At 39.6% G+C, this 26,065-nt stretch overlaps 1 protein-coding gene across 1 annotated transcript in view; it reads left to right on the forward strand.

Annotated features, from left to right (window-relative positions):
- FMN1 (formin 1) overlaps positions 1 to 26,065 on the forward strand; it is a 523,482-nt gene that overhangs the window by 38,430 nt on the left and 458,987 nt on the right. The window contains exon 2 of the mRNA XM_072623605.1: positions 16,010 to 18,055. Coding sequence (XP_072479706.1) covers positions 16,141 to 18,055 — 1,915 coding nt within the window. The 5' untranslated portion in view covers positions 16,010 to 16,140. The remainder of the gene's footprint in view (positions 1 to 16,009; positions 18,056 to 26,065) is intronic.

Consider the following 26,065-nt stretch of genomic DNA (forward strand, 5'->3'; position numbering starts at 1 on the left):
CACAGTGGGGCTATCCACCTCCTTATTCTTGGTTCTATGACTTTTTAAATAAACCATAAAGATCATATCAGCCTTTTTTTTTTTGACATAAAACACAACAAACTTATTTTACACTTGGGGTTCACTAAAACCCCCAAAGTTATTTTTTTTCAGAGAACTTAGGTCTCCCACAGCATCCTGGGCCACCTCTAGTGCTCCTGATCTACATCTGGCCCGATGGCTCCAGAGGAGAAAGTGGGGCTGCTGATTTTGGACAGCCCTGCCTCACTTAAATCTAGCTCTCTTACCTGTCAAGGTATCACTTCCCTAATGTCATGGTCCTCTTTGAAAATGAAGGACAGGCAAACAGCACCAGCAGAACCAGAATTTGAACCCAGCTTCCCTAAGGACAAATCTTGTACTCCTTCCACTGCAACACACTGAACTGTAAAATAAAATATGGTGAAGAGTGCCAAGACAGAGGATCTGTGGTTACAGTGGGATACAAAAGGAAGGCTTTAGGATGATGCCTCATCCTGAGTCTGGCATCATGTTGCTTTGAGTTCTGTTACAAGCAAAAACAGCATCCAAAGGAGAAAAGAGGAATGGAGGTTTGGGGGTTTTGTTTTTTTTTCTTCTTGTATTCTTAACTCCTGAATTTCTTTGAAGTCTTTCTCTGTGGTCAAATAGCGAACTTTAGGTCAACTTCTGATCATCTCATTGGCTTATGTCCTTTCTCTGTAAAATGGGGAGAAGTTAGTTTGGGAGGGTTGTTGGCTAGAAACCCAATTTTGATTCCAGTATTCCCCCACTTTGGAAAGTTAGGGGATGAGCAAGGGATGGAAGTTTGGGTCTCATTCTGATGCTTTTTAGAGTCAGTTAGTTACTTATCACTTACAGATCTATAATGAATATTTCATCTGGTTCCTGACTATGGGAGTACGTCAAAGGATAAATGGATTAGTGAGAGACAGAAGGAAACAAACCAGGAGGAAACCACAGGGAAAATATTGAACTAATTCTAAAATCTGTAAATGGTAATATAAATGAACATTTGTAGAATTTAGGAGAGCTTTTGAGAGCTGTCTTCCCATGCCCAGAAGGTGTTCTGTCTTCAACTCTGCCTCCTGACTTCTTTCAAACCTCAGCCCAAATTCACTCTGCCCTAGGAGGACTTTCCTGGTGTTTTTCCCTCTCTTCCTTCCCCATTTGCCCTTTCTCTTCGGTGCCTCTAGGGCTAAGACTAAGTTATAGGGCAGATGCCCACCTGCATTGTTTGAAGGAGTTTGTTTTTGGAACATTCCCTGTACTAATGAAATCACAAGTTCTATCCCAACGAAATAGAAATTTAAAGTCCAAAAGTGACCCAAGACTTTTTAATGTTATAAGGGTAGGATGAAACTGTGGTACATCTAGTAGGCTTTGAACATGGGACCAGTGGCAGACAATGAATTCAGTTCTATAACATTATTAAGCACCTACTGTGAACCAAGTATGGTCCTTTTGCTAGAGATACAAATATGAAAAATGACATATGTTCCTGACCTTAAACAGTCTATAGACTACCAAGTAGGTGGCACAGTGGATAGAGTGCAGGACCTGGAGTCAGGAACGCTTATCTTCCTGAGTGTTATCTTATTCTCTTATCTGAGACCAATCTGGTCTCACATGATTCCTAGCTGTGCAACCCTGGGTAAGTCATTTAACCCTGTTTGCCTCAGTTTTCTCATCTGTAAAATGATCTGGAGAAGGAAATGGCAAACCACTTCAGTATCCTTGCCAAGAAAGCTCCAAATGGGGTCACAAAGAGTTGGACATGACTGAAAATGACTGAATGACAACAAAAAGTCTACAAAGACAGGAACATGTATGCTGCTAAGTATAATACAAGATTGACTATGAGAGTGACAAAAGAAAGCTTTGGATAGAGTTCACGAGGAAGGATTGAAGTAGAGAACACTATAAACTGGGAGAAGCTAGAAAGTTTGTATCTGAGCTGAGCCTTGAAAGAAGAGAAAGATTTTGATAGGTAGAAATGAGAAAGGGCTATCTATCTATCTATCTATCTATCTATCTATCTATCTATCTATCTGTCTGTCTGTCTGTCTGTCTGTCTGTCTGCCTGTCTGTCTGTCTGTCTGTCTGTGTCTATCTATCTATCTAAATATGTACACAATACATATCTACATATCTCCATATAGAACTATAGGTGCATACAAATATACATATGTATAAATGTATGTATATACCTGCATATATATATACATTTGTATGTATATAATTACATTTATGCAGGTCATACCTTACTCTACCCAAATCCCTAATACCTGAAATATGGACATGTGTCTATATAGATCAAAGGAGGAGAGGAAGGACTTATACACACAGAAATATTTATAGCAGTTCTTTTTATGGTGGCCAAGAACTGAAAGAGAAGAGGATAACTATTAACTGTAGAGTGACTGAGGAAGTGATGGTATATGAATGTAATGTAATACTATCATATTGTAAGAAAAACAGGGATGGTTTCAGGGAGGACTTGTCTGAAGTAATGCAGAATGGAATGAGTACGGCCAGAAGAATGGTTTATACAGTAACAACCATGATGTAAAGAAAAACAATTTTGAAAGAATTAAAAACTCTGATCAAAGTAAAGCCAACCATGATTCCAGGGGACCCGAAATGAAGCGTGCTGTCCACCTCTTTGCACAGAAGTGACGGATCCAAGATGCAGAATGAAACATATGTTTGTGGATGTGGCCAACATAGGAATTTCTTTTATTTGTTTATGCCTCTTTATTATAAGTTTCTTTAACTTTTAAAATAATTGGTTTGGAGAGAGCAAGTGCGGGGAGGGATCATGTTCAAAAGTAAAATTAAGAGAAGAAAGGCCATGAGGAATCTCAATCAGGATGGCTTTGAAAGTTATGTTCTGAATTTATTACTTACCTAAAAAGAAAATCAAGTTCTACATAATAGAGATTTTCATTTTTGTGTACAAGTCCTTCCCGTTCTGTTATATAGGGAAATGTTTGGTTTGTTTGGCATTTGTGAAGTTCAGAATAAAATGCACATTCACACACAAAATAATAACAGCAAAAAAAATTCCAGCTACTAGAGTTGTTTAATGCATAGAAACAACAAATGGTTGTGGACACAAAGGTATAAAAGAGGTATCAACATTGTTGTTTAAAATAGTGATTGCCTATCCAGATATATGGAAAGGGAGTGATTTCAATAAGGAGAGACATAATTTCCATGTGATTTTCAATATAGATTTTTTTAAAAATTTGACACCATTTCTATTTCATATTTTGGGATTAACCAGTTTTGCTTCCAGGAGAAGAAAGACAAAATAGCTTTTATACTCTCCGTTCCTTGTTCGTATCTTTCTGAAAGATTAGAGGTTTTTGGGGGAGATGAATAGTCTTATACCCCATAGAAAGGGAGATAGGAAGATGTCAGAGGACACAAGGGAAAAGAAAGAGAAGCCCTTGGGTAGCCCAGAGGATCAGATGTTAACTAACTCTCCTTCTCTCTATTTCAGCCCATAGTAAAGCATTTACTGCTCAGTTCATTTAAATTTTTTAAGCTTTCTTTGAAAGGGAAGTGCAGAGTGGTGTGCTGGGTAGAGAGATGGACTTGGAGCAAAAAAGACCCAAGTTCAAGTCTTGGCAATGACACTGTGTGACAATGGGCAAGTCATTGACCTCTCTGTGTTCTAGAGACAAGTGTCTGAGACTGTAATTTGCAGTGAAGTTACGTGCAGATCTACTCATGTGCCCTTACTCAATAAATTCCAGTGGTTTCCTCTGGCCTCCAGGAACAAACACCAAATGCTCTGTTAAGCACTTCGTTTCCTCGTCACCTCCAACCTTTTCAGTCTTTGCACTCTTCAATCCGGTGACACTGGCTTCCTGACTTCCACAAATAAGACACTCCATCTGTCAGCTCTGGGAATTCTCTGGCTGAACCCTATGCTTCACATGTTCGTCTTCCTCTGCTCTAACTACTGACCCTACCTCCTACCCCCACCCAGCTTCTTTAGGTTCCAGCTAAAATTCCATCTTCTACAGAAAGCCTTCCCCAGTCCTTCTTAATTCTAGTGTATTCCCTCTGTTAATTATTTCTTATTTATTCTGCACATAGCTTGTTTTGTGTGTATTGTTTGTATGCTGTCTCTCTCATTAGATTTGAAGCCCCTTGAAGGCAGATGCTGTCTTTTGCCTCTTTTTGTATCCCTAGAGTTTAGCACAATGGTTGGCACATAGTAGGTGTTTAATAAGTATTTACTGATTAATTGAACCTGGTAGAGTTCACTCACTTGGACTTCCCAATCTCAAGTCCAATAAAAACACAGGGCAAGTCGCTGTCCCTTCAAAGAAAGATAAGGGGTAAGAGCAGTGTCAGCTACTAGCTGCATTTTCTAATGAAAAAGCACAAAAAGGCAAGGAAAAAACTCCATGAAAAAGCAGATTTCCTGATTTTTTTTTTCTGCCATAAAGAAAAAGGAATGGTGCACTAGGGAAAGGTGTGGGGAAATAAATGAGTGAACATAGCAGTTTATGATTCCTATTCTTGTACCATCCTACTCAAGAAGTAAATTGATGTTGTGGCTCCAGCTAAAATATTTTAGATTTAGTGTTTAGAGGGCATGACATTGTCAAGTACTGAGTAGAGAATTATTTGAACCAGGCTTTTGTTTTTCATCCAGAATCATTTAAGAAAGCTGTTGTCACTAGACATACCTATAGCTGGTTCTTCTATATTATTCTAGGCTAATGTAAATACAATATGAATTGCAGTTTGGTGGTAGAAGTAGAGAATATGAAATTATAGAAAGGCAGAGTCCAGCATGAAACAGAAATATATGTGTAGTTAATGTTATATATTATATATAAAATATATATATATATTTAAAAACACTTAACAGTGAGAACTATTCCAAAGTATAATGAGTTAATTTCAGAGGCCATGAGTAACCCATCACTGAAGACTTTTAAATTGAGATTGGATGCCCACTGGTGAAGGATGTGGTAGGGGAGAATACTGTTGATCTCTGAGGTCCCTTTCAGCTAGTGAGACTAGTGATAGATTTCTTTGAGGAATATATTATATAAGAACTAAATATAATTTAAAAGTATTCTCTGTAATGACAAAACTCTGGCAGACATTTTCCAGTTTGAGTAGAATGAGAAGCTACTAGATCACTGGAAAAAGAGTCAAGGAAGAAAATTGCTACAACCTTGTGGCTTTGTGGGAAAATGAGAAAATGTCAGCCTGGGATTCTCTAGTGGAAGAGAAAGGGGTAGAAGGCATGGAGACTACAGAAAAAAATATATACTTTAAAGCTAAGCAGAACTAGAGAAGGCCACTTAGTAGACCAAATTAAGATGTATAATTTAGTATGTGTCTCCCACAGAGCTGTTGGATTGCAGTAAAAATATGGTGAGGCAATGCAGCTTGAATTAGTTGGACGAGCTCAGCACAGAATTGAAGCCACTGTGTATTTTTGTCCTGAATCTCTTTTCTTTGTTTTTCTTTTTTCTCTTAAGACTGTGATTTCTTTCTCCTTTTTAGTCTCCCATGCGGAAAATATGTGTGATGACTCAGTTAAGAACTCTGACTTTCTAATGGGTTTTCAGAAAGAACGGTTGGTCCTAGTTTATAAGCATCTTTTTTTTTAAATGTGTCTTCCAGCAGGGCCCTGGCAGAAGGTTGGAGACCATTTGCTTAGGACAGAGATAGCTATTTTGCTTTTGTGAGGGAGAGCTTTGTAAGATTTCTTGGCCATCTAGGAGATGTGACCAGATATTATTTTGAGTTAGCAGGTTGGAAACTTATGACTTAGTTTTCTCCTGCAGTTCATGAGGGATTTGAAAATTGATGACACAAGTGTTGTGTTTGGCCAAGCTCAAAATCTGGCAGAGATGCTGGACTGCTGAGAAAATCCTTATTGCCTTTCTTTGGTTTAGAGAGCTGTTTGGGGGAAAGCTGTGGACTTGGATTAAAGCATTGGGTACACTGCCATGTACCCAGTGGGAATCCAATACATATTCATTAATGGTGGAAGGAGCGCCACCACAGTGTGGACATTTTAAAGCTTGAGATGGGGGAGGGGAGGTAGGAGGCCTTAAAGAAAAGTAGTTTGAACATGACTTTCTGGGTTAACCCAACTTAAATCGTTTATATCCTAGATGCTTAGGGGCATACACAGCCAATTCTAAAACCTATTTCAGGACCGCAAAACACTCAATTTCCTTCCCAGTCTTCCTCAGAGATTCTCTCATTGTTTTTAAATGTAAGCAAGAATTAGATAAAACTCATAAATATTGTTTGTACCACATTACATTACATTGTCTGGTTTCATGTGAATGGGGCTGTTAATTGGTTCAAATTCACTTTTGTCATCTGGTGAGCTTTATTCTTTTAGCCCTTTCTTTAGGATGTGGAATAATGACTTCTCCTTAGAAGACCTTATTGAAATAAAAATGCCTAGAAAAGGGTGCTAAGCTATTCCTATCTTCTTGTAAAGCCATAAGAGACTCAGAACATGTCATGAATCTCAGTTTTAATTGGCAATTAGAATTTGGGCTTCCAAACTCTTCTAGCAGATTATTCATGTCAGAATTCTAATTCAAGCGTTCATCTTTCTCCAGTATACATTTTCTAATGTTGGTTGCATGTCCTGCTAACCTCTGGAACTGTTGTTAAGGCAAGCAACACTCTAAATGCATAGTTTATGTCTACTGATCTCATTTGTTAACACCTACTTTGGCCCCTAATTTGTGGGCTTTTCTCCTCTTGATAGAGATAGAGGACTCATAGATTGTGCTATCTGTGGAGCCCATAGATAGGGAACATCTTCCAAATGAAAGCACACAGAAGATGATATCGTTGGTCCCCAGCACTTAGTTTCTGCTGGATTTTAGGAGAGGCTGTAACTAAGAAGTAAGAGATGGCAATAAAAAATATCAAAGGTTACCAAGTAACAGTCAGTTACTGTTAGGAAGGAAAGAGAAAAGGACTCAGGGTATTTATAAATACCATATGGATCATAGAATCAATCAGGGACTTAGATCTGGAAGAAAACTTGTAGGCCATCTCTTCAGAGTCAGGAGGTCCTAAGTTAAAATCTAGCTTCCGACACTTACTAGCTGTGTAATCCTGGGCAAGTCACTTAACACCGTTTGCCTCAGTTTCTTAATCAGGAAAATGAGCTGGAGAAGGAGATGGAAAACCACTCCAATATCTGTTAAGAAAACTCCAAATGGGGTTTGAAGAGTTGGACATGAGTGAAATGACTGAACCCATCGATAAAGTCTACTCATTTTTATGAAACTGAAGCCTACAGAAGTCAAATCATTTCCCAAAGTCACACAGGTAGCCTATGACAGAAGTGAGATTTGAATTCAGGTCCTCTGACTCCAGAGCCAGTGCTTTTTTGGTTGTTCTAATGGGCGTTGGAAAACGCAGGATGAGACCTCCCACATACAACCCCCCAAAAGACCAGATTAACAGGGGCAGGTCACCTGGAATGAATTCTCAGACTCAAGCATTGTTGAAGTCAAAGTGGTAAAGATTTATTATGCTTTTCTGTGGGCAAGAGTTCTTAGGGAACCTGCAGTCTTAGACAGGTACAGATAAAGTTTATATAGGCTCTTCTATAGTATAACCCATGTGCCAAGTGTGATGACTAGGTGATTCAGGTTAGAGTTAGGGAGAGGTGAGGAGTAGTTAGTTCTTAAAGGAACATGTACTTTTAGTATCTACTGTGCAGGTATTTTGCCCAGAGTTCATCAGGAAATAGCCCAGGGTGGGGCTACGTAGAGGTGTTGTTTCAGGATGGAGACATCACTAGGTCAGCTAATGATCAGGGCTAAGTAATACCAGGCTGCTCTCATCAATGTCTTGTTAGACAAGTTAAATGTAAGGGTGTATAGGTATATCTAAGTCTAAGATACACATGATTGTTCTGTGAGTAGAAAATGTCGTTATGACCCAGTACACAACCAGTTCAGCCAGTATACAGCTGGTTCAAACTAATAAAATCTATAGGTACAGCTGGCTACTGTATCAGGAAAAGAGATAAAAGTTTTGTTAGGGCAGGCTATGTCCTTAGGCTGGGGAGGAACTGCCTAGGATAGTACTATGAAGCTAAGGAGAAATGTGATTTTAGATTTGGGGCTCAAACACAGGCATCCAAGCACCCCATCAGTTCCACACCATTGTAGAGCTATGGACTTGAAATCAAGAAATCCAGGTTCTAGTCCTAGCACTACCATTGCCTTTCTGTCACCTTGGGTATACTACAAGCCCTTTTCCTACATTCAGAATGACAAGAACGCTCAGAACCATGCCAAGTAAAGATGGGTGGATAGAATTTGGAATGATAACTCAAGGAAGACTTGGAAGGAAGTCATATGTTCAATGTTTTTATGTATTCAAAGCACTATCACAGAAGAAAGTTGCTGTCTGAACCAGAATGGCAGGATGACTAAAATGGTGTGGAAGTTTCAGAAAGGCAGCTTTTGGATCAACATAAGGAAAATTTCTAACAAATCAAATAGTGCAGAATAGATTGTATCACAATGGGAATACTTCCAAAATGAAACTGGCTACCTTGGAAGTAAAGGAATTCCCCCAGATGGCCATTTGTTCAGGATTCTTATTCAATAATAGGGAATTGTTTACCTTTGAAGGACCTTTCCACTTTAAGATTCTAAGTTCAGTCAAATTACTGGATTTCTAATAGTAGAGCAGTTTACCATCCTATATGGCCATTGACATGCTGGTAAATGCCTAATAACTGGTTCTCCTTCCCTCCCCCCCAAAGAAGTACTTACTTTTAAGTGAATACTTGAGATATACTTTGAAATTTTATCTTTATTATTAATATTTCCTCTATCAATGCCTTAAGTCCTGACAATCCACAAAACAATCAAATCTGAACTCAGACACTTAGTTGATATGTGACCCTTGGCAAATCACTTAACCTCTGTTTCCCTCACATGTAAAAATAAAATGAAGATAATGATTGTGCCTACTTCCCATGGTGGTTGTGAAAATCAAATGAGATAATTATAAAGCACTTAGTACCATACCTGGCACATAGTGAGTGCTATATAAATGCTAGCCATTATTAATGTTATTATATTCATCAAGCCCTGATTTGTTGTATCTTACAATTTCTGAGGTTCAAATGCTCACAATGTAAGCTTAACCATCAGTTTTCTTGAACCAGAATGAGCTGCCACCAGGCTTTCCCTCCCCATATAGTCTAATACTTTCAGAGCTCTGCATCTATTCATCTATTGGATTCTTGCAGCTACTCTGTGGGGATGTTAGTACAGTACTATTATATCCACTTTGCATATAAAGAAACTGAGGCTTAGAGTGTCTGTGACTAATCCAAAACACATGGCTGGTAAATGGCAGAGCCAGTATTGGAAACCAGCTCTTCTCAATCACAGCAGGAGAGGACAGATTTACTTTTTGTTTTTAGAGTTGAATCATTTATGTTTAAGAGGGAAATCCTTCCTTCCTCATTTCTATGGGAAGGTTTCTTTCTGTAATATTATATCTACTACCACAAGCTGGGTTCAGTCCGTGCATGATGCTCAATCAACTGGATTGGGAAATTGACTATATAGGGTGGCCTGTTTTTCCAAAGTAGCTTCATTTCATGCACTGTGACTTTGTCTTTATAAGACCACTATCCTAAACTCCTAAGCCTTGACAGTAGTATTTCTCTAGCCATGACTAATAGACCAAATCCTCACTACTATATCGCTTGTTTATAGAACTGAGGATGTAAAAACTTAATAGTGAGAGAGAACCATCCCATCTTGCTCCCATAACCTATGTAGCTTTTGGAGCTAAATCAGTTGACACATTGCTAAATTTTAGCCATCTTGGGGGCATGACTTAGGACAGTTATTTATCTGTTCACTTCAGCCATACATATATTAAAAAATAAGAGCTAATTAATTGCTATGTTCAGTAAGTCCTGCACACAAGATCTTAACTAGGCATGTGCTGAGTAGGCATATTATCTTAGCCTTAACTTGTTCAGATAATAGCAAAAAAAAGTATCAAATGAGTGGGCTAAGGTGACAAGAAGTGAAGTCCCTTTATTTTTCTAGGTCTCAGTTACCCCATGGATAGTAGAAGGGGGTTGGCTTGATTTCTAAAATACTTTCTAGATCTAACTTTCCGTGATACTGTGAAACTTCTTTGTGGGAGAATAGTATACAAAGGAGAAGAAGTTGCATGGTAAAATCTCAGGGTCATGGGTCACAGACTTAAACCTGGAAATGATCTCACAGACCACCTAGTGCAGTGCGTTCATGAAGGAACTGAGGCCCAGAAAAGCTGGGTGACTTGTCCAAAGTCACAGAGGCCAGGGCTTGAAACTTGGTCCTCTTACTCTATACCTGGTATCATTTCTTCTACTGTATTTTGTCATACCTCTCCATCATAGACTGTCAGGCTTGTAAGGGTCTTGGAATATCATCTAGCCCAACCCTGAGGCCTATTGAGATGAAGCAAACTTGTCCGTAGCCACACAGTCACAGAGCCCGGACTGAAGTCCAGATCTTCTGACTCTACATCCAGTCCTGACTCTTTATTGAGAAGTGATAATAATTGGGCATAATAACTTTCTGGGCAGCTAGGTGATTCAGTGGATAAAGTGCCAGGCCCGAAGTCAGGAAGACTCATCTTCCTGAGATCAAATCCAGTCTGGGTCACTTTCTAGTTGTGTGACCTTGAGCAAATCTCCTAACCCTGTTTGCCTCAGTTTCTTATCTGTAAAATGAGCTTGAGAAGGAAATGGCAAACCACTCCCATATCTTTGCCAAGAAAACCCCAGATGGAGTCATGAAGAGTAAGATACAATGAAAACTGACTTAACAAAAGACAGATACAGAGCACTTTTCCCCCTCATTGTTCTTTGAGCCTCACAAACAAATCTGTGAGTTAGGTACTGAAGTTATTATTTATGGATGAAAAAGCTGAGGTCCAGAGAGGTTAGGTTAAATGATTTCTCCCGTGGTCATCCATCTAGGAAGTTATAGACACAGGATTCAAACCTAGATTTTTTTGGCTTCTTGCCTCCCCTTTTTTTTCTAATAAAATTATTCAGTGATTCTTAGAGAAGTAAAGTTAATCAGTAGAAGGCATTGGGCTAAGACTAATGACTCTTGTCTTTGAAGAATTAATTAGGGTATTAGAACCATTGCAGAAGATTTTTAAAAGGAAGGCACATTTCAACCCATGAGAGGAACTTTGTAGAAGTCCTTAGCATTGTTCATGGAACATTTCTCTGGTCCCGATTACTCAGAGCCCAGGAAAGCTGTAAAAAAAGAGGATTTAGGAGAGCAAAGTGGCCCCTGTGGAAAAAAGGTAGACAAAACAAAACAGAAGAGCTAAGAAGGCTCCATTCCACATAAGACATCCCAAAATAAAGCTACTACTTCTTCTGAACTGAAATTTAAATCTTCCTTCTTACTCCTCCTATACTTACAGCTTCAACTCATTCATAATTTTGCTTGGTGAAGGGTTGGGTATGTCCTGTTGTTCTGTGCTTTGTTCAAGGCAGGAAAAAATCAAAACAGAAAAGAAAATCCAATTTTAGATTGTATCAGAGGGCCTTTTGCATCTGTCTTTAAGAATCTGATCCTTGGGAAGGGCCAAGCAGAGTTTAATTATGGTGTAGGCAAGGTTTATCGTTAATGTCCTCCTGTTTCATTTTTTATGGCCCTCCACTCTCTTCTGCAGGTACCAAGGTCCTTTGTGTCACTTCTTAGCTGATTAACTCCCCACCTCAACCTCCAAGACTTCTCCATTAATTAGTGCTTTCATTCTTTTCCTAATAAAATTTTATTTATGGTATATAGGGCTTGCGTGCTAGAACCAGCTCATCATTAAATTTGCATTGTGAACATTTGCAATTCAGAAATTGGCAAATTCCATAAACCAGGTCTTGATTTATTGTCTTCTAGATTGTCTAGACCTTAGAAAATGATGAAGAAAATGTTAATAATGCAGATTAAGCTTAAATGTGTGTCATGTATGTATTTCATCCCTACCCCAAACTGAACTTCCTTCAGTTATCTTCTTTGTATTTTTAGGTGCTTCCATGACACTATCCCACAGCAGTTTGTGAAACATTCACTCATATACAACTGTTGTCCCATTCCTTGCTCAGTTGAAAGAGCACTGGATTTGGAGTCAGGAGATCTGAAATTAAGTCCTAGGTCTGACACATAAGCTACATGATCTTACACAAGCCACTTAACTTTACTGGGTTTCAACTTATTTATCAAATGGAAATAATTATAGTTGTACTACCTGCCTTCCAGGATATTGTAAATAAGCACCTTATTGACTGTTTATTAATGTGAGATGTAAATATTAGCCATCACTTTAAAAGGTGATTCAGAATGGTGTAATAATAGCTGATAACTGGTTTTAATGCATTACCTAGTTTCATTTCATTAGACCTGGAAAAGACAATTCAAAGAAATAAATTGCTAGTGGTGGAATTTCAGGAACCAAGATAATGGGCACCTACCTGATACTCTTCAAATCCCAAGGGATTTGTTAAAGGATTATAGATTTAGAACTGGAAAGGGTCTTACAGGTTATCTAGCCCAGTTCCTTAATTTTAAAGATGAGGACAGAGGACCAGCCAAGTTCCTATAACCTCCAGTCCAACACTCTTTGCCTCACACCGCTGCCTTAACGTTGTTGGATTTTAACGTCTGTACTGCGGGTTTCTTGTTCTTTATATTATTTCTATTATTACTATTAATTGATTTGTTATTTTATTTATTTTAATATTTTATTTCATATTTATTTTATTATTTTATATTATTACTAACTTGATACACAACAATAAATATTAGCAATTGCTTAACAATACAAAGAATGGAAGAAGATTGTATATGGCACTATAAATCAGTATTTTAAATGTCTATATTGCTTTTTAAAAGTATATATTGAATTTATTCCATTGATTCCAACACTACCCTGTTCATCTCTTTCCCCTTGTGAACTTTCTTCAATTATCTTCTATGTATTTTTGAGTGTTTCAATAATACTCTTTTCTTCTTTTCTGGTTTGAAATCACTATCATACTTTATTATATATTTAAAAGGAATAGTGAGTGGTACATGATAATTCTGCAGTTTCATATGCAATTGTCTTTTTTTTATTATACTATGTCATGGAATTGTTTATTTTATTCCATAAATTAAAAAAAAAATCATTATCACTACCTTCCCTACATCTCTCCATAACCCTCCAATACCTTCCTCTCCCCCCACAAAAAAAAAGCCTTTGTGTTCCAGGCACTGTGTTAATTGCTGGGGATACAGAGAAAGATAAAAAAACAAAAACAAGGAAAGTCTCTGCTCTCCAGGAGCTCACAGTCTAATGGGAGAGACAACATGCAAATAACTATTTACAAATAGAATAAATACAAGATAAAATATAGATAATCTCAAAAGGAAGGCATCAGGAAATAAGAGGTAATGAAAAAGTCTTCTAAAAGTCTTCCTGCAGAAGGTGGAATTTTAGCTGAGACTTGAAGGGAGTCAGGAGGGAGAGATAAAGAGAGAGAGATGTTGCAAACATGGTGAACAGCCAATGAAATGCCATCTGGTGTTGGAGTGTCCTGTTGGAGGCATGAAAGTCAGTGCCCCTGGATTGTAGAATATGGGGCGTAGGAAGGTGTAAGAAGGTAGGAAAGGTAGGAAAAGCCAGATTACGAAGGAATTTAAAAGCCAGACAGAGGATTTTTATATGCGATTATGGAAATAGTAGTAAGCTCCTGGAGTAAAAAGACCTGCCCGTAACAAATAAAAATATATGGAGCTTCCATTGACCTTGAAAAAATAGAAAGAAGGTAGCCGAATTAGAAACATCTAGGAGATAGTTAATTAGCTGGTTCATCAGATATTGAGACCCTGAAAGCTGCTTTTTTTTTTTTTTTGGCATACTTATTATGTGGGTTTCCTCCACCAGTGAAAATCTCAATCTCTATACACCCAAGTAAACTGTCTTTATGAATTGGTGTGATTAAAAATATCATGACCTGGTGACTGATGTTTTGATGATGAACCTCTTTAGATGCGGTTAGATGTCTTGTCTTAGACTTACTGCCTGTCACTGGGTCTTCCCTTGCAGCCTTGCAAGTTCTGCATAACTCCCTGGCAGAGCCAGAGTCATTGCTGATACCATGCCAAAGTATCAAGGCAGTATTTTAATGGAATAAATAAATAAACAGCTTTCAAACTACAGAAGCTGCTGCTTAGAGAAGAAAGGATTTGATTCATCCTTGTAAAGTAATACCAAAACACAGTGATACTTTACAATGCTCGTCTTCCCCCCCACTCCTACCCCAAGATCTTAAAGCACTTATTCACCTCTATCTCAAAATCTCTGAGAGGGAATGCAGGTTATTTGATAACCATCTACAGCTTTAATAGCACAAAACTGCACTAAGATTTTTGGGATACCTGTATTACAGATGAAGGGAGCTGAGGTATTAAGGCATAAAAGGCATAGGAGCCTTGAATTTAGTCCCACTGAATTTCTGGCATGGTCAATAATCATACTAGTTAGCATTTACATAATGCTAGAAGGCAAGGGAACTTTTATAGCCTTATAAGGTAGAGTAGCCAGGTGGTGAAATGGATAGATCCCAGTGCAAATTCAGCCTCAGACACGTACTAGCTATATGGGCAAGTCACTTAACCCCTATTTACCTCAGTTCCTCATCTGTAAAATGGGTACACACTGGAAAAGAAAATGGTAAATCACTCCAGTATCTTTGCCAATAAATCACCACGGACGATGTCCATAGGGTTGCATAGAATCAGACAGGACTGAACAACAGTTATAACAAAATAAAGGAACGGAATAAGTATATAGTGCCAGGTCGGTGCAAGACACTGTGCTAAGTGCTTTCCACAAATATTATCTCATTTGGTCCTTATAACAACCCTTCAAATAAAAACTTCAAGATATACTATCTTCAGTTTATACTTGAGAAAACTGAGGTAAACAGAGGTTAAGTGACTTGCCCAGGGCAGCTCTGCTACATTAGCTTCTATCTTCCAGAGGGGAAAGTCAGAGGATTTTCATATAAGGGCTCTGCAACTCTAGGAAGTACCTGATGCCAGATTTAAACTCAGCTTTTCCTGCCTTCAAACCCAGCCCTCTGTTATTTACGGCACCACCTGCTGCCCCAGCGCTATATCAATATTATTATTATTATCTCCTTTGATCTTCCCAACAATTCTGTAGTGTAGATGGTATTGTCTCCATTTAATTAATTAATTTATTTATATTTAGGGAAACTGAAGCCAGAGAAAAGTTAAGTGATTTATCTGGGGTTACTCAGTTAACAGTTGTCTTGAGGGAGGATCTGAACTCAGGTCTTCCTGACTCCATGTCTGGCACTCTATCCACTTTGCCCCTCAGTTGCCTCCATATGGTTTGCAAAGTGATTTGTGCATGATTTAATCCTCATAACAGCCTTGTAAGGGATTATTATCCCCATTTTACAGATGAGGAAACTGAGACTGAGAAAGGTTAAATGGCTTGCCCAGGAGTATATCATTATTAAGTCTCTGAAATAGGATTAGAATTTAAGTCCTGCTGTGCTCTATACACTGTACTATCTAGCACCAAGAACGTATCCCTTTGTTTTTCCTTTAAAAAAATATCCTAAGGTCTTATATGTAGCAATATCCAAACTTCCAGCCTAGAGGAAAGATGAGGCTAGGCATGGATAGGCCACAAGGTAAGTCTCCAATCACCTCCTACTTTGGGTGAAGCTGGTGGTTTGACTAGTGAGCCTTAATGAACATATTTGTAAAATGAAGAGGTTGTTTGAGGTGATTCCCAGGGTCCCACTTAGCCCTAGATCCTATGATCATTTTGATTCATTTGAGTTGTGTTTGATTTGTACATTCTCTGTTAGACAAGCTCCTTTTCTCCTCCTCGTTCCTTCTTACAGGCACCCTTATTACGGGAGATGACTGTCAGCTGCCTTCTGTGTATTCCCACCATCACGTGGCCCACCTCTAGAGCCTGAGAATCTCAACCACAGACAGACCACTCTGATGCATGAATAATTAGGTGAGCATAATGGAAGGCACTCACTCCACCCTGCAGTTGCACAAACCCATTACCGAACTCTGCTACATCAGCTTCTATCTTCCAAAGGGGAAAGTCAGAGGATTTTCATATAAGGGCACTGTAACTCTAGACAAATCCAATAAAGGGTTTCATAACTGCTATCAAGTCAGGGAGGGGTCAGATACCATCAGCCTCATGCAGCAGCCATATGAGAATCTGGGGGATATTTTTTTCAAACAAACCACTACAAAAGACATCCTTATTGAGCTCTACAAGCTCACTGCGGAAAAGGAGCGGCTACTGGCCGATCTGCTGAGCTCACACCATATCCTGGGGATTAAGATGGGGAACCAGGAGGGGAAGCTTCCTGAGCTGTCTGGGGGCCTGGAATTTGAGGATGACTATTTCCAGAGTTCTGGGGGCTTGCAGGGGGAGTCGACGGCAGGCTCTTTGGACAAGAGGACCATTCTGAAGAACAAAAAAAATCAAAGGTTTGGCAAGCGAAGGGAAAGCTTTGAGGAGCTCCTGCAGAAGAGACTGAGAAGGAAAGAGCAAGGGGGCCGAGAATCAACTTCTGGGTCAGGGAGGGACAGGGTCACTCCAGGCAGCTGCCCTTCTCACTCCTGGGCAAGGCCTAATCGGCATCTGGAGGACAGGGGCAACTTGCCCCTGATTAGGAATCTTTCCTCCCCACAACAGAGGAGGGAAAGCTGTTCCCCAGAAATCTCCAGGACTCTAGAGTTAGAGCCAGACCTTCGGGCCTCAGTGTCTGGCTATGAGAATGCTGCGTTGGGAGGGGAGATGCTGCCGGCTGGCTGTAGCTCCATAGGGGATTCCCCAAGGTCTGCTGTCCGAGGTGTTCAGGTGCCAAAGGGCAGGCCCCGTAGGGCAGAGAGTCAACAAGCTGGTTTATCAGAGAAGGGGGAGACCCCTGAGAAGGGCCTAGAAGCAGAGAGGTGGGGGGAGAAACCGACCAAGAAGACTCGAAGGAAGAGACCGGTCACCAGGGTGCTGACAAAAGTCCAGGATCTGTCCGCTCAGGTGCAGAGAGTTGTTAAAACCCTCCCCCATTCTGAGGAAAGGCACACTTCTCTCCATGGCCAAGACACAGGGCAGGGCACTCCCCTTCCCTCTGCCATCCAGTCGGAGTGTTTTCCCAAAGCAGATCTGCCCACACTCCCTGCAGAGGAGGTCCCAGCTCAGCCAGCCAAGAGGAAGGGGAAGAGGCCACAAGGGGACAGGGCCCGGTCCCTGGCCAGAGAACAAACCCCCCTTCCTGATGAACCTTCCTGCCTGGTGGGAGCCGTGAACAAGGCGCTTCTGAAGGTTATGCAGAGTGAGAGTCTAGATGAAGTCAATGAGTGGAAACGACTGGGTTTCCCCAACTCCAGAAAAACTGTTTACCCCCTCCCAGAGGCCAGGATCGGGAGGAAAGGGGGGCTGCTCCTAAGTAGCCACCAAGCCTTGTCTTCCAGTGGGTCCCACAAAGTGGACCCTGGCTCTCCTTTGCCAAGGGCAAAAGAGAAGAAGCCTTCCCCACCATCGCCGGCACCTGTCACCACTCTGTTTAATAATTCATCCCCACCATCCAACACGCCTAGACAAATGTCACCTGTTCCATCTCTTTTATCTTCAAGGCTTCCCAGTCCCCAGCTGCATCACCGTATCCTCCGACTCCCTCCCCAGCCAAGTGAGAGGGAAGCTGCGCTCTGTGCCAGCCCCAGCAGGAAGCCAGCCACCAACTCCGGCCTCCCCTTGGCTGACCCTTCCGTGCTGCAGCCTTCTACCAGGGTTACAGAGACCGAAGGAGCCGGGCTGGCCTCCCTCCGAGCAGGCCTGCCTTGCTTCGTGCCCGGGGAGCGTTTGGAAAAGGGGCCAGGGCAAGAGAAGGCCTCTGCTTTGCCCCAGAACCAGCTGCCTCCAGGTTAGTCCTGATTTAAGATGTCCTAAATTTGCTCCCGTGCTTCTCAAAAAAGCCCCATTCTGCATTCAGAGCCTGGCTGGTAGTGAGATCAAAAGTGTCTCCTGATCAGCTAGCCACGTGGCTTGTCTGCCGGCCTGGGATGTGGTTGGAGGGTAGGAGATAGGGGAGAGGAATGGGTCAGCCTGAGAGTTGACTCCAGGAGTTGTTGCTTTCAAATGCCTTTTTCTTTGCTTTCTGGATCTGTCCACCAGCCCTGGCCTCAGGCATACTTGGAGAAGACATAGGCAGAGAGGGATGGCAACCTGTTGGTTGGGTTTTGATCATGGGATAATTGATCTCTTGGCCCCAGAATCAACATGAAACTTATACACTGTATATATATATATGTGTGTGTGTGTGTGTGTGTGTGTGTGTGTGTGTGTGTGTGTGTGTTATACATACATACACACACATACATTGTACAAACACATACATACAGATTGAACAACTTTTGTGTCTACTTGGGGGACCCAAAACTTTACATCCTTGTTGATTGTATATGTTTGGTTTTTTTAAATTAGAACTATGATTTCCTTGGTGCAGCAAGCCCTCAGTGAGGGACTTCCTCTAACAGTGCAAATGGGCACCTTCTCTACCACCAAGTCTTAGAGAGTCTTGGGGCACGGAAAGGTTATATTACTCATCTAGGGTCACACATTCAGTATACGGCAGAGAACTGAGGTGTCCCCAACTGAGGCCAGCTTTCTGTCTTTGCTATACCACCTCTCTGACTTGTTGATTTTTTAAAAAATGTTTTGAAGTCCTCAGTCACATTTACTCTGTTAATCTATGACCCTGCTATACGACGCCAGCCAAGTCAGCATAGTCTAACTCAAGTTGTGGTTTTTTTTTTTTTATATTGGCATTCCCTTGGTTCTTGTGGGCTTGGAAGTACAACTTGTTCTCCCTGATGTGGGTTACTGTGGTTACTGATTCGACTCCATAACCTTTTACATGACTGACCTGGATTACGTGTTGGATTTTGGCCACAACTGGTATGGGTGACACCATTTGAAGAGACAATTACACATAGGCCCTTTCAAGTCTTCTCTGCTAATGCTTTAAGTACTGTGAGAACCGAATAAAGCTTTGTATTAAAAGTGTCACTTCTGTAGTGCTCATATCAGTCATTCTAATCGGTTAATGTCCAATTAGGCTAATGTGATCCAGCATTCACCATCCCTATCTTAGGTTGTATCTTCCTTCAGTGTTTTCTCTTTCCTTTTGTGACACATGGCCAATGGCTATGTCTAAATACTGTTTCATATTCTGATCTATTGCTGTGTTGGTTCTATGTGCCTCAGAAATTGGGAAAAATTCTAATTTTTGTGATAGTAATAGATTTATATAGAGCTTTCAGGTTTGCAAAATATTTCCCAAATATTATCTCATTGGATCCTACATGACATACCTGAGAGGTAGGTAGGTTTTTTTTTTTCACTCCCGTTTTATAAATGAGGAAACTGAAGCAGGCAGAGGCTAAAAGACTTGCTCAGAATGACAGAGCTAGTACGTGTCTGAGGCCAGTCATATAACACCTATCCACTGTGCCACTTAATGATGCAAATATTCACTTATTAAAAAGCAATCTAAAGTGTGCTTTAGCTGACTTTATAATTTATACTATTCAGAAAATTTCCAACTTCCTGCAAATTAAAAAACCCAGACCGCATTTATTAAAGAAAAATCCCCTAAGTAATTGCTTTCCAGGTTCCTTTGGTAAGAGGTTTACTTTATTTCATAAAACTATTTTCCTATACTAAACTCACTACCCAGGGAGGGTATAGAGTGTAGATATTGAAGAATTAAGTAGATTTGCAGAGATTAGCCAGCAATTGATTAGGTTCAGATCTTTCTGGAAGCAGGGAATTAAACTAGTTGGACTCTGAAAAGGTGCTTTTTCCAGCTTACTCGTAGTTTCAGAATTGCTCAGCCACTTTATTCCAGCACGGTGCTTTTCACACAATAAGGACTAAATCAATATTTATTAATTTAGTAGTTCCCCTTTTTGCTACCAATTTATATTGTAAAGGGAAAGTGCCTAGTAAATTGTGGTGGACCAGAATTCAAATTCTGCATCATACACTTTCTAGTTTTGCGACCCTCACAGATGGATCTACTGAAATGTTCTTTCTTTGGATTATTTTTATCTTGTGTGTTCTATGAACTATCTTTTGGGTCATTCATTCATCAGTACCTCAAGGATTGGTGTGGGTCTACAATAGTAGATTTGTAACAGATAGATCTCTGACATCATAGGAATTCCTTTAGAGATTCTTTGCTTCTTATTCTTTTAGAGATGAGAAGGAGTGAAAGAGAGGAAGGGAATGAAACAAGTGAAACAATTTCTCTTTGAGTCAGAATCCTTTTGTTTAGAAGTTCAGGAAGAGTTTCTGGAAAGAAACTTCTCAAAAAAGGATGGAAGGAGGAATTCTCCACGTATATACTTGCTGGGATTCTTCTTTTCTAATTTGACCTCATATGAAGAATCCCACTTCCTCTGCTTCAAACCATCTTTTCTGTAGCCATTTAGGTAATAGAGCTGGGAATCGGGATATCGACGTGCTATTATGGGGAAGAACATTGAACTTGAGTTCAGAAGGCCCTAGTTCTAGTCTGAGTTCTAACAAGATTCTTTCCTTTCCTTGCTTTAGCTTTCTCACCTGTAAAACAAGGCAACTGAATAGATGATTTCCAAGGTGCTACATCTTCATCTACTATTCTAGATCTTTGTAGCTTAGGTGACTTTGTCTGTTTGATGGATCTGGGAAAGGTCACCTGTCCCTGTCTATGGCTATCCTTGCCCTCTACTTCTTTTCTCCTCCCACTTAATTCCAGAGGAAGTTGTAGTTCCAATAGTTCACAGTACAAATCCACAGCAGATATGGAGAGGCATATTATCCACTTATTTCCCCACAGTGCACCAGCCCATTCTCTGAAACCTCCCCTGGTGTTAGGTATTAACCAGGTTGAGTTTACGGTCAGTGAAAATACATTTCCTGTGGAAATAATTACTAGGTGTTTTATTGAAACAATGTGACAGAGATTATCAAAAGCCCTTATTAACAGAAAAAAGAAGGGATTAAAGCTGCCAGAAATAATCAGATTCCTTCCCATTTGGAGGAATCTTTCATACAAGTTGCAATACCAAGAAAGAAATTAAATCCATATTCTCTTTATATAGTAGCCAGCAGCCAACATTGTCATCACTACCTGATGCAGACTGATTAATTCAGTCCCCTTTCCTCCAAGGAGGAAGAGGAGGACAGCTAGAGTGACTGTTGAATGACTGTGAGTACAAACCCTAACTCCAAATGAATTGTACCAACCCCAGTATTTAGCTTTTTCTGATCTACTCAAGGTTAGTACATTAGTAAAAAGTTCTTTTTCCATTTGTCTACCTCCATATAAAATCACATAGACCTGACCATGGACCATTGGACAGAGTTGCCTTCTTGGGAACACTTAAATGTTACAGGTATTATTTCATTTCCCTGAGCTAAGGATGGTGACCCAGTGAGTGGAAGTGGAGCAGAAAATATGTGACCTTGCACCATTTTTGTATGCGTGAGTATAACCACTCAACTACTTTTGTACTGTCAATGCATCCCTTAGATCAGCTGAAGGCATAACTGTGCCTCTGTTCCTGAAACACTAGACTTGACTTGTATTGGCTATATTGGAAATGGTAAAAGGTGAAACATTACCGGGTTTTTTTCTTCACACGTGCCATCTAACTTTTACACTGTGATTCCTGGTTACATAATTTTGGCAAAACTAGATACAAGTAATATGGAAATATCCAGTTCTTCATTCCAAAGACTTTCTACACAGGTATCTTTTCTGAAGGCAGTAGTAGCAATCAATTGAGTACCTATAGTGTGTTAAGCATAGTGCTTGCGAAGTGCTGGGAATTCAAAGGCAGAAACGAAACAGTCACTTTCCCTCAAAGAACTTATTCTCTATTATGAGAGACAACGTGTATGTGTGTATATATACACATATGCATATATATATATATATATACACTCTTAATAAAATATACTATCTATAAAATAGTATTATATATATACATATGTAGGTGTGTGTATACATATACGCATACACTAAATAAAAAATAATGGAGGAGGGAAGGCCACTCCTGCTGGAGGGAGGGGTGGATCAGGAGAAACTTTATGTAATAGATGTTGCTTGAGCTGAGGGCTGAGGAAAAAAGGGATTCTAAGAGGTGGGGGACAGGAGGGAATTCATTCCAGGCATGAGAGAAAGTAAGCACAAAAGTACAGATAGGAGACAGAGTGTCATGTGAGAAACAGGAAGGTCAGTTTGATTGGACTGCAGCACCTGGAAAAGAGAGTAATGTAAAATATAGACTGGGAAGGTAGGCTGCCAGTTGATGGAGCCAGGTTGTCAAGTACTTTAAAAGTCAAATGGAGGAGTCAACTGAGGATAGGCTGCGGATTTATCCACTGCTTATTAAACTTTAGTAGATCCATCATCTCACTGATGTGAGCTCTTCCTCAACCAGTTCAGATTGAAACTCAGCCACATCTTCTTATCCTGTACCATTATGGTTCATGTCTTTCCATGGATCCTACATAGGAATTCAACTCAAAACATGGTATACTTCCCTCTCATTCTTTTTTAATATTTGGAGAAAACTGGGGCAAAATTCTGGCTCTCTATCTAGAGATTATATAGATAGATCTATATTAGATAGGTCTATCTATCTATCTAATATATATATACGTATATATATGTATATATATATACATATATATATATATATATATATATAGAGAGAGAGAGAGAGAGAGAGAGAGAGAGGAGGCATATCTGTCAAATATCATCTATCAGTCACCTATGTCATTTATCGTCACATTTTGTGGGATTAGCCAGAGAGTATCCATATATGTAGCAAAGTGCCCTTATGTATGAGTAGAACATAATATTTTCACAAATAATATAGGCCATTCTCCATCACAGAAAAAGCCTTTGATGGAAATTATGATCATCTCAGTAGTAATACCTGAGGAGCTTGTTGGGTGCTGCTTCCCAGCATTCATCTTTCATATGAATAGATCCTTTTAAAATCAAGAGAATCATGTGAATTCTTGCTAGTCTTATGTTCAGGAAATAGACTAGTGCTCTGTGGCCCACCTAAACAATCTGGGGTCATTGTTCCTTTAGTGGGGAGACTAAAATTGTGCATTGGGCACATGTTCTTTATTGTGAAAGAATTGGCAGATTCTTGTATTCAGGTCTTGTGACTGTTAGCAGAAGAAGCAAGCTATAGTGGAAAATGGGCTAGATTTGGAGTCACAAGGTTCAGATTCAAATCGTTGCCCTGTTACTAATTCTCCATAATGGAACATAAATATATTCTGTGTGAAATCCCTATAGTTTTACTGGGAAAAGGGAAATAAGAACTGAAGGAATGGGGGCTTGGGAACAGCATTAGAGGGAAGAAATGCTGTTCCCTACCTAATCTAACCCTACCTAGTCCCTAAACTACCACACTAGTTTCCTTCTTCTGATTTGTATAGATTTTAGCCTGTGAAAACTTTGGTCTAGAACAACAAGAAATCAGCTCTTTAATTTCTATGGAGCAAGTTCATTCTTGAGTCTCCTTAGATTGTGTCTCCACCCAGGGTTTTACTTGAGACCATTAGAATTTGCAAATGTCTAGTTCTTTTAAGAAAAGGAAAAGGATCCTCATTTCTTAAGCTGAAAAAGTCAATAAATTTAGAACAAGATTGATTTACTCCTCTTTTCCCATTTGAAAAGCATTAGCATCTAGATCCAAGACAATTGTCTTGAATGAGCCTCATCTCCTCTAGGAACCCACATGGTGACCTAAATGTATAGTATTACCCTGGGGTTGAGCCTATCCCCAAAATTTATGAACATTCAGAATATCTAGAGAGATGTCCTTTTCCTTAGACCTGCACAGTCCTTATAACTCACAATACCAGTGAAGGACTAGCTTTAGATTTGTTCCTTTGGGCTTTGTCTCCTACTACTCTTCAGCTTCTGCTTCCACTCCTGTGTTTGCTTGATCCAGAAACTCATCATAGTCCAAGAACACCCCTGCTTAGTCCAAGAACACCCCTGCTTAGTCCAAGAACTCTTCTGATTTGGTCTGGCACCTTGGTGTAGCAACATCTTTGCAGTGAAATTATGTTCCTGCAGCTACCAGTATCATCCAGGTAAGTATTCCTCAGTGCTCAGCTACTGCCTCCTTCCAGTGAAGTGAAGCCACTTATCCCTGTAGGTTTTCCTCCAGAAAGATGTAGTTTGTGCAATCTACTGGCTTCTTTCAGACTCCATAAATCTAGTTCCTTTCTGTCTGGTTCTCCAGTCTCCCTTTTAATTTATTTTTTTTTTCTGATAGTCACTGACAGGATTTATATAATCTTATCTAATCTCAATTGGGCCACTACAACAGGAAGAAATCCTTTTATTCCTCTCCAATTTAGTGTTTATCTTACCTTCCACAGAGGCTGTTCTAAACCTCTCAGTCTTTTTTCAAGCATCCTAACACTACCTTTCCATGACCCTTAAAGCTAAAGGATATCTCCATAGTGTGTGTGAGGGGATAAAGCTAGAAGTAGAAAATAATCACCTGTACCTTAATATAGTAGTCTTAAAAGTATTGGTCATCTGTGAACTTATATGATACATTTTGGAAAGGTTCTTATCCAATAAAGACTAAATAAAAATGCTCTAACTTTTAAACTGTCGGGAAGACAGTCATTTATATAAAATGACACATTTTTAGAGAATTCTGCTCAATGTTTTATTATAGCTGAGTCCTGGTAGACTTCAGGATTTAATCAATATATGTTCTAGTCATTTAATTTTTTTTTAAAGTACCTATTTGCTTATGATGGGCAGCATGGTATATATAGTAGCTAGAAACTGAACTTGTAATCGGGAAGACCTGGGCTCAAATCCTACCTCAGATACTTACTGGTTTTGTGACCTTGGGCAAGTTACCTAACCTCATAGCCTCAGTTTCCTCATCTGTAAAATGAGGATAATTACAGTATCAACCCTCATTGTTGTTGTGAAGATCAAATGAGATAAAGTATGTAAGGAACTTTGCAGACTTTACAACACTACCTAAACACGAGCTATTGTTATGGAGTGGTTTATAAGTGATTTATATGCCTTATCTTATTTTATTACAGAGTTGTACCTTAAGCAAATGTTTGAATTAAGTACTACCATTTGTCTTACAACAGCCACCCTAAATACAAAAATAGTGTCTAGGATGGAATTAACCAGCTTGAATAGGGTTTGCCTTGTTACCCCTATGCCTTATAAATGTTGGGGAAAAAGAAACAGCTTAATCATGCATTAATCAGGCCCTGTAGGGTTTGAAGGAAATTAGATAAAGTCTAAAAGATGTTGAGCTGTGAGAACGTGAGGATTTTAGTAAAGATTTATATTAATACATAGTGCTACTGTGCTTTAGTCTACCAGTTCGCATGGTATACAGAAATGAGCCAGTTCCTACCTATGTAAACATGGGCAAATCACTTTCCCTTTTGGTCTCAGTTCTCAACTATAAAATGGAATGGGGTAATTGGACCGAAAGATCTCTAAAGATTTCTAAAGATCCCCTCCCAATTGTAACTCTAGTAATCTCTTCACTATTATATCCTATGATAGAATCACTTTTTGTCAGGTGGAATTGATACACGGTGGCTTATAACCTCTATCTTCTTACTTTTAATCTTTCTAGTATTTCAGCTCTAATTCTTCCTACCTAATTTTCTTCTTTTTTTTCTTTCTTCACTTATTCTTGACTTTATCCTTTTCGCTAAAGTCTAACCATAAGCTATATGGCCTTCCCATAAGTTACAAATATGGTAAACTTTTTTCCAAATTTTATTTTCTAAAGCTACATGCATGGGGTTTGCCTTATACAAGCTTAAAAGCATCATCTAAAATACAAGATGGGTT

This window comes from Notamacropus eugenii, chromosome 7 (genome assembly GCF_028372415.1).
Source record: "Notamacropus eugenii isolate mMacEug1 chromosome 7, mMacEug1.pri_v2, whole genome shotgun sequence".
Classification (NCBI taxonomy): Eukaryota; Metazoa; Chordata; class Mammalia; order Diprotodontia; family Macropodidae; genus Notamacropus; species Notamacropus eugenii.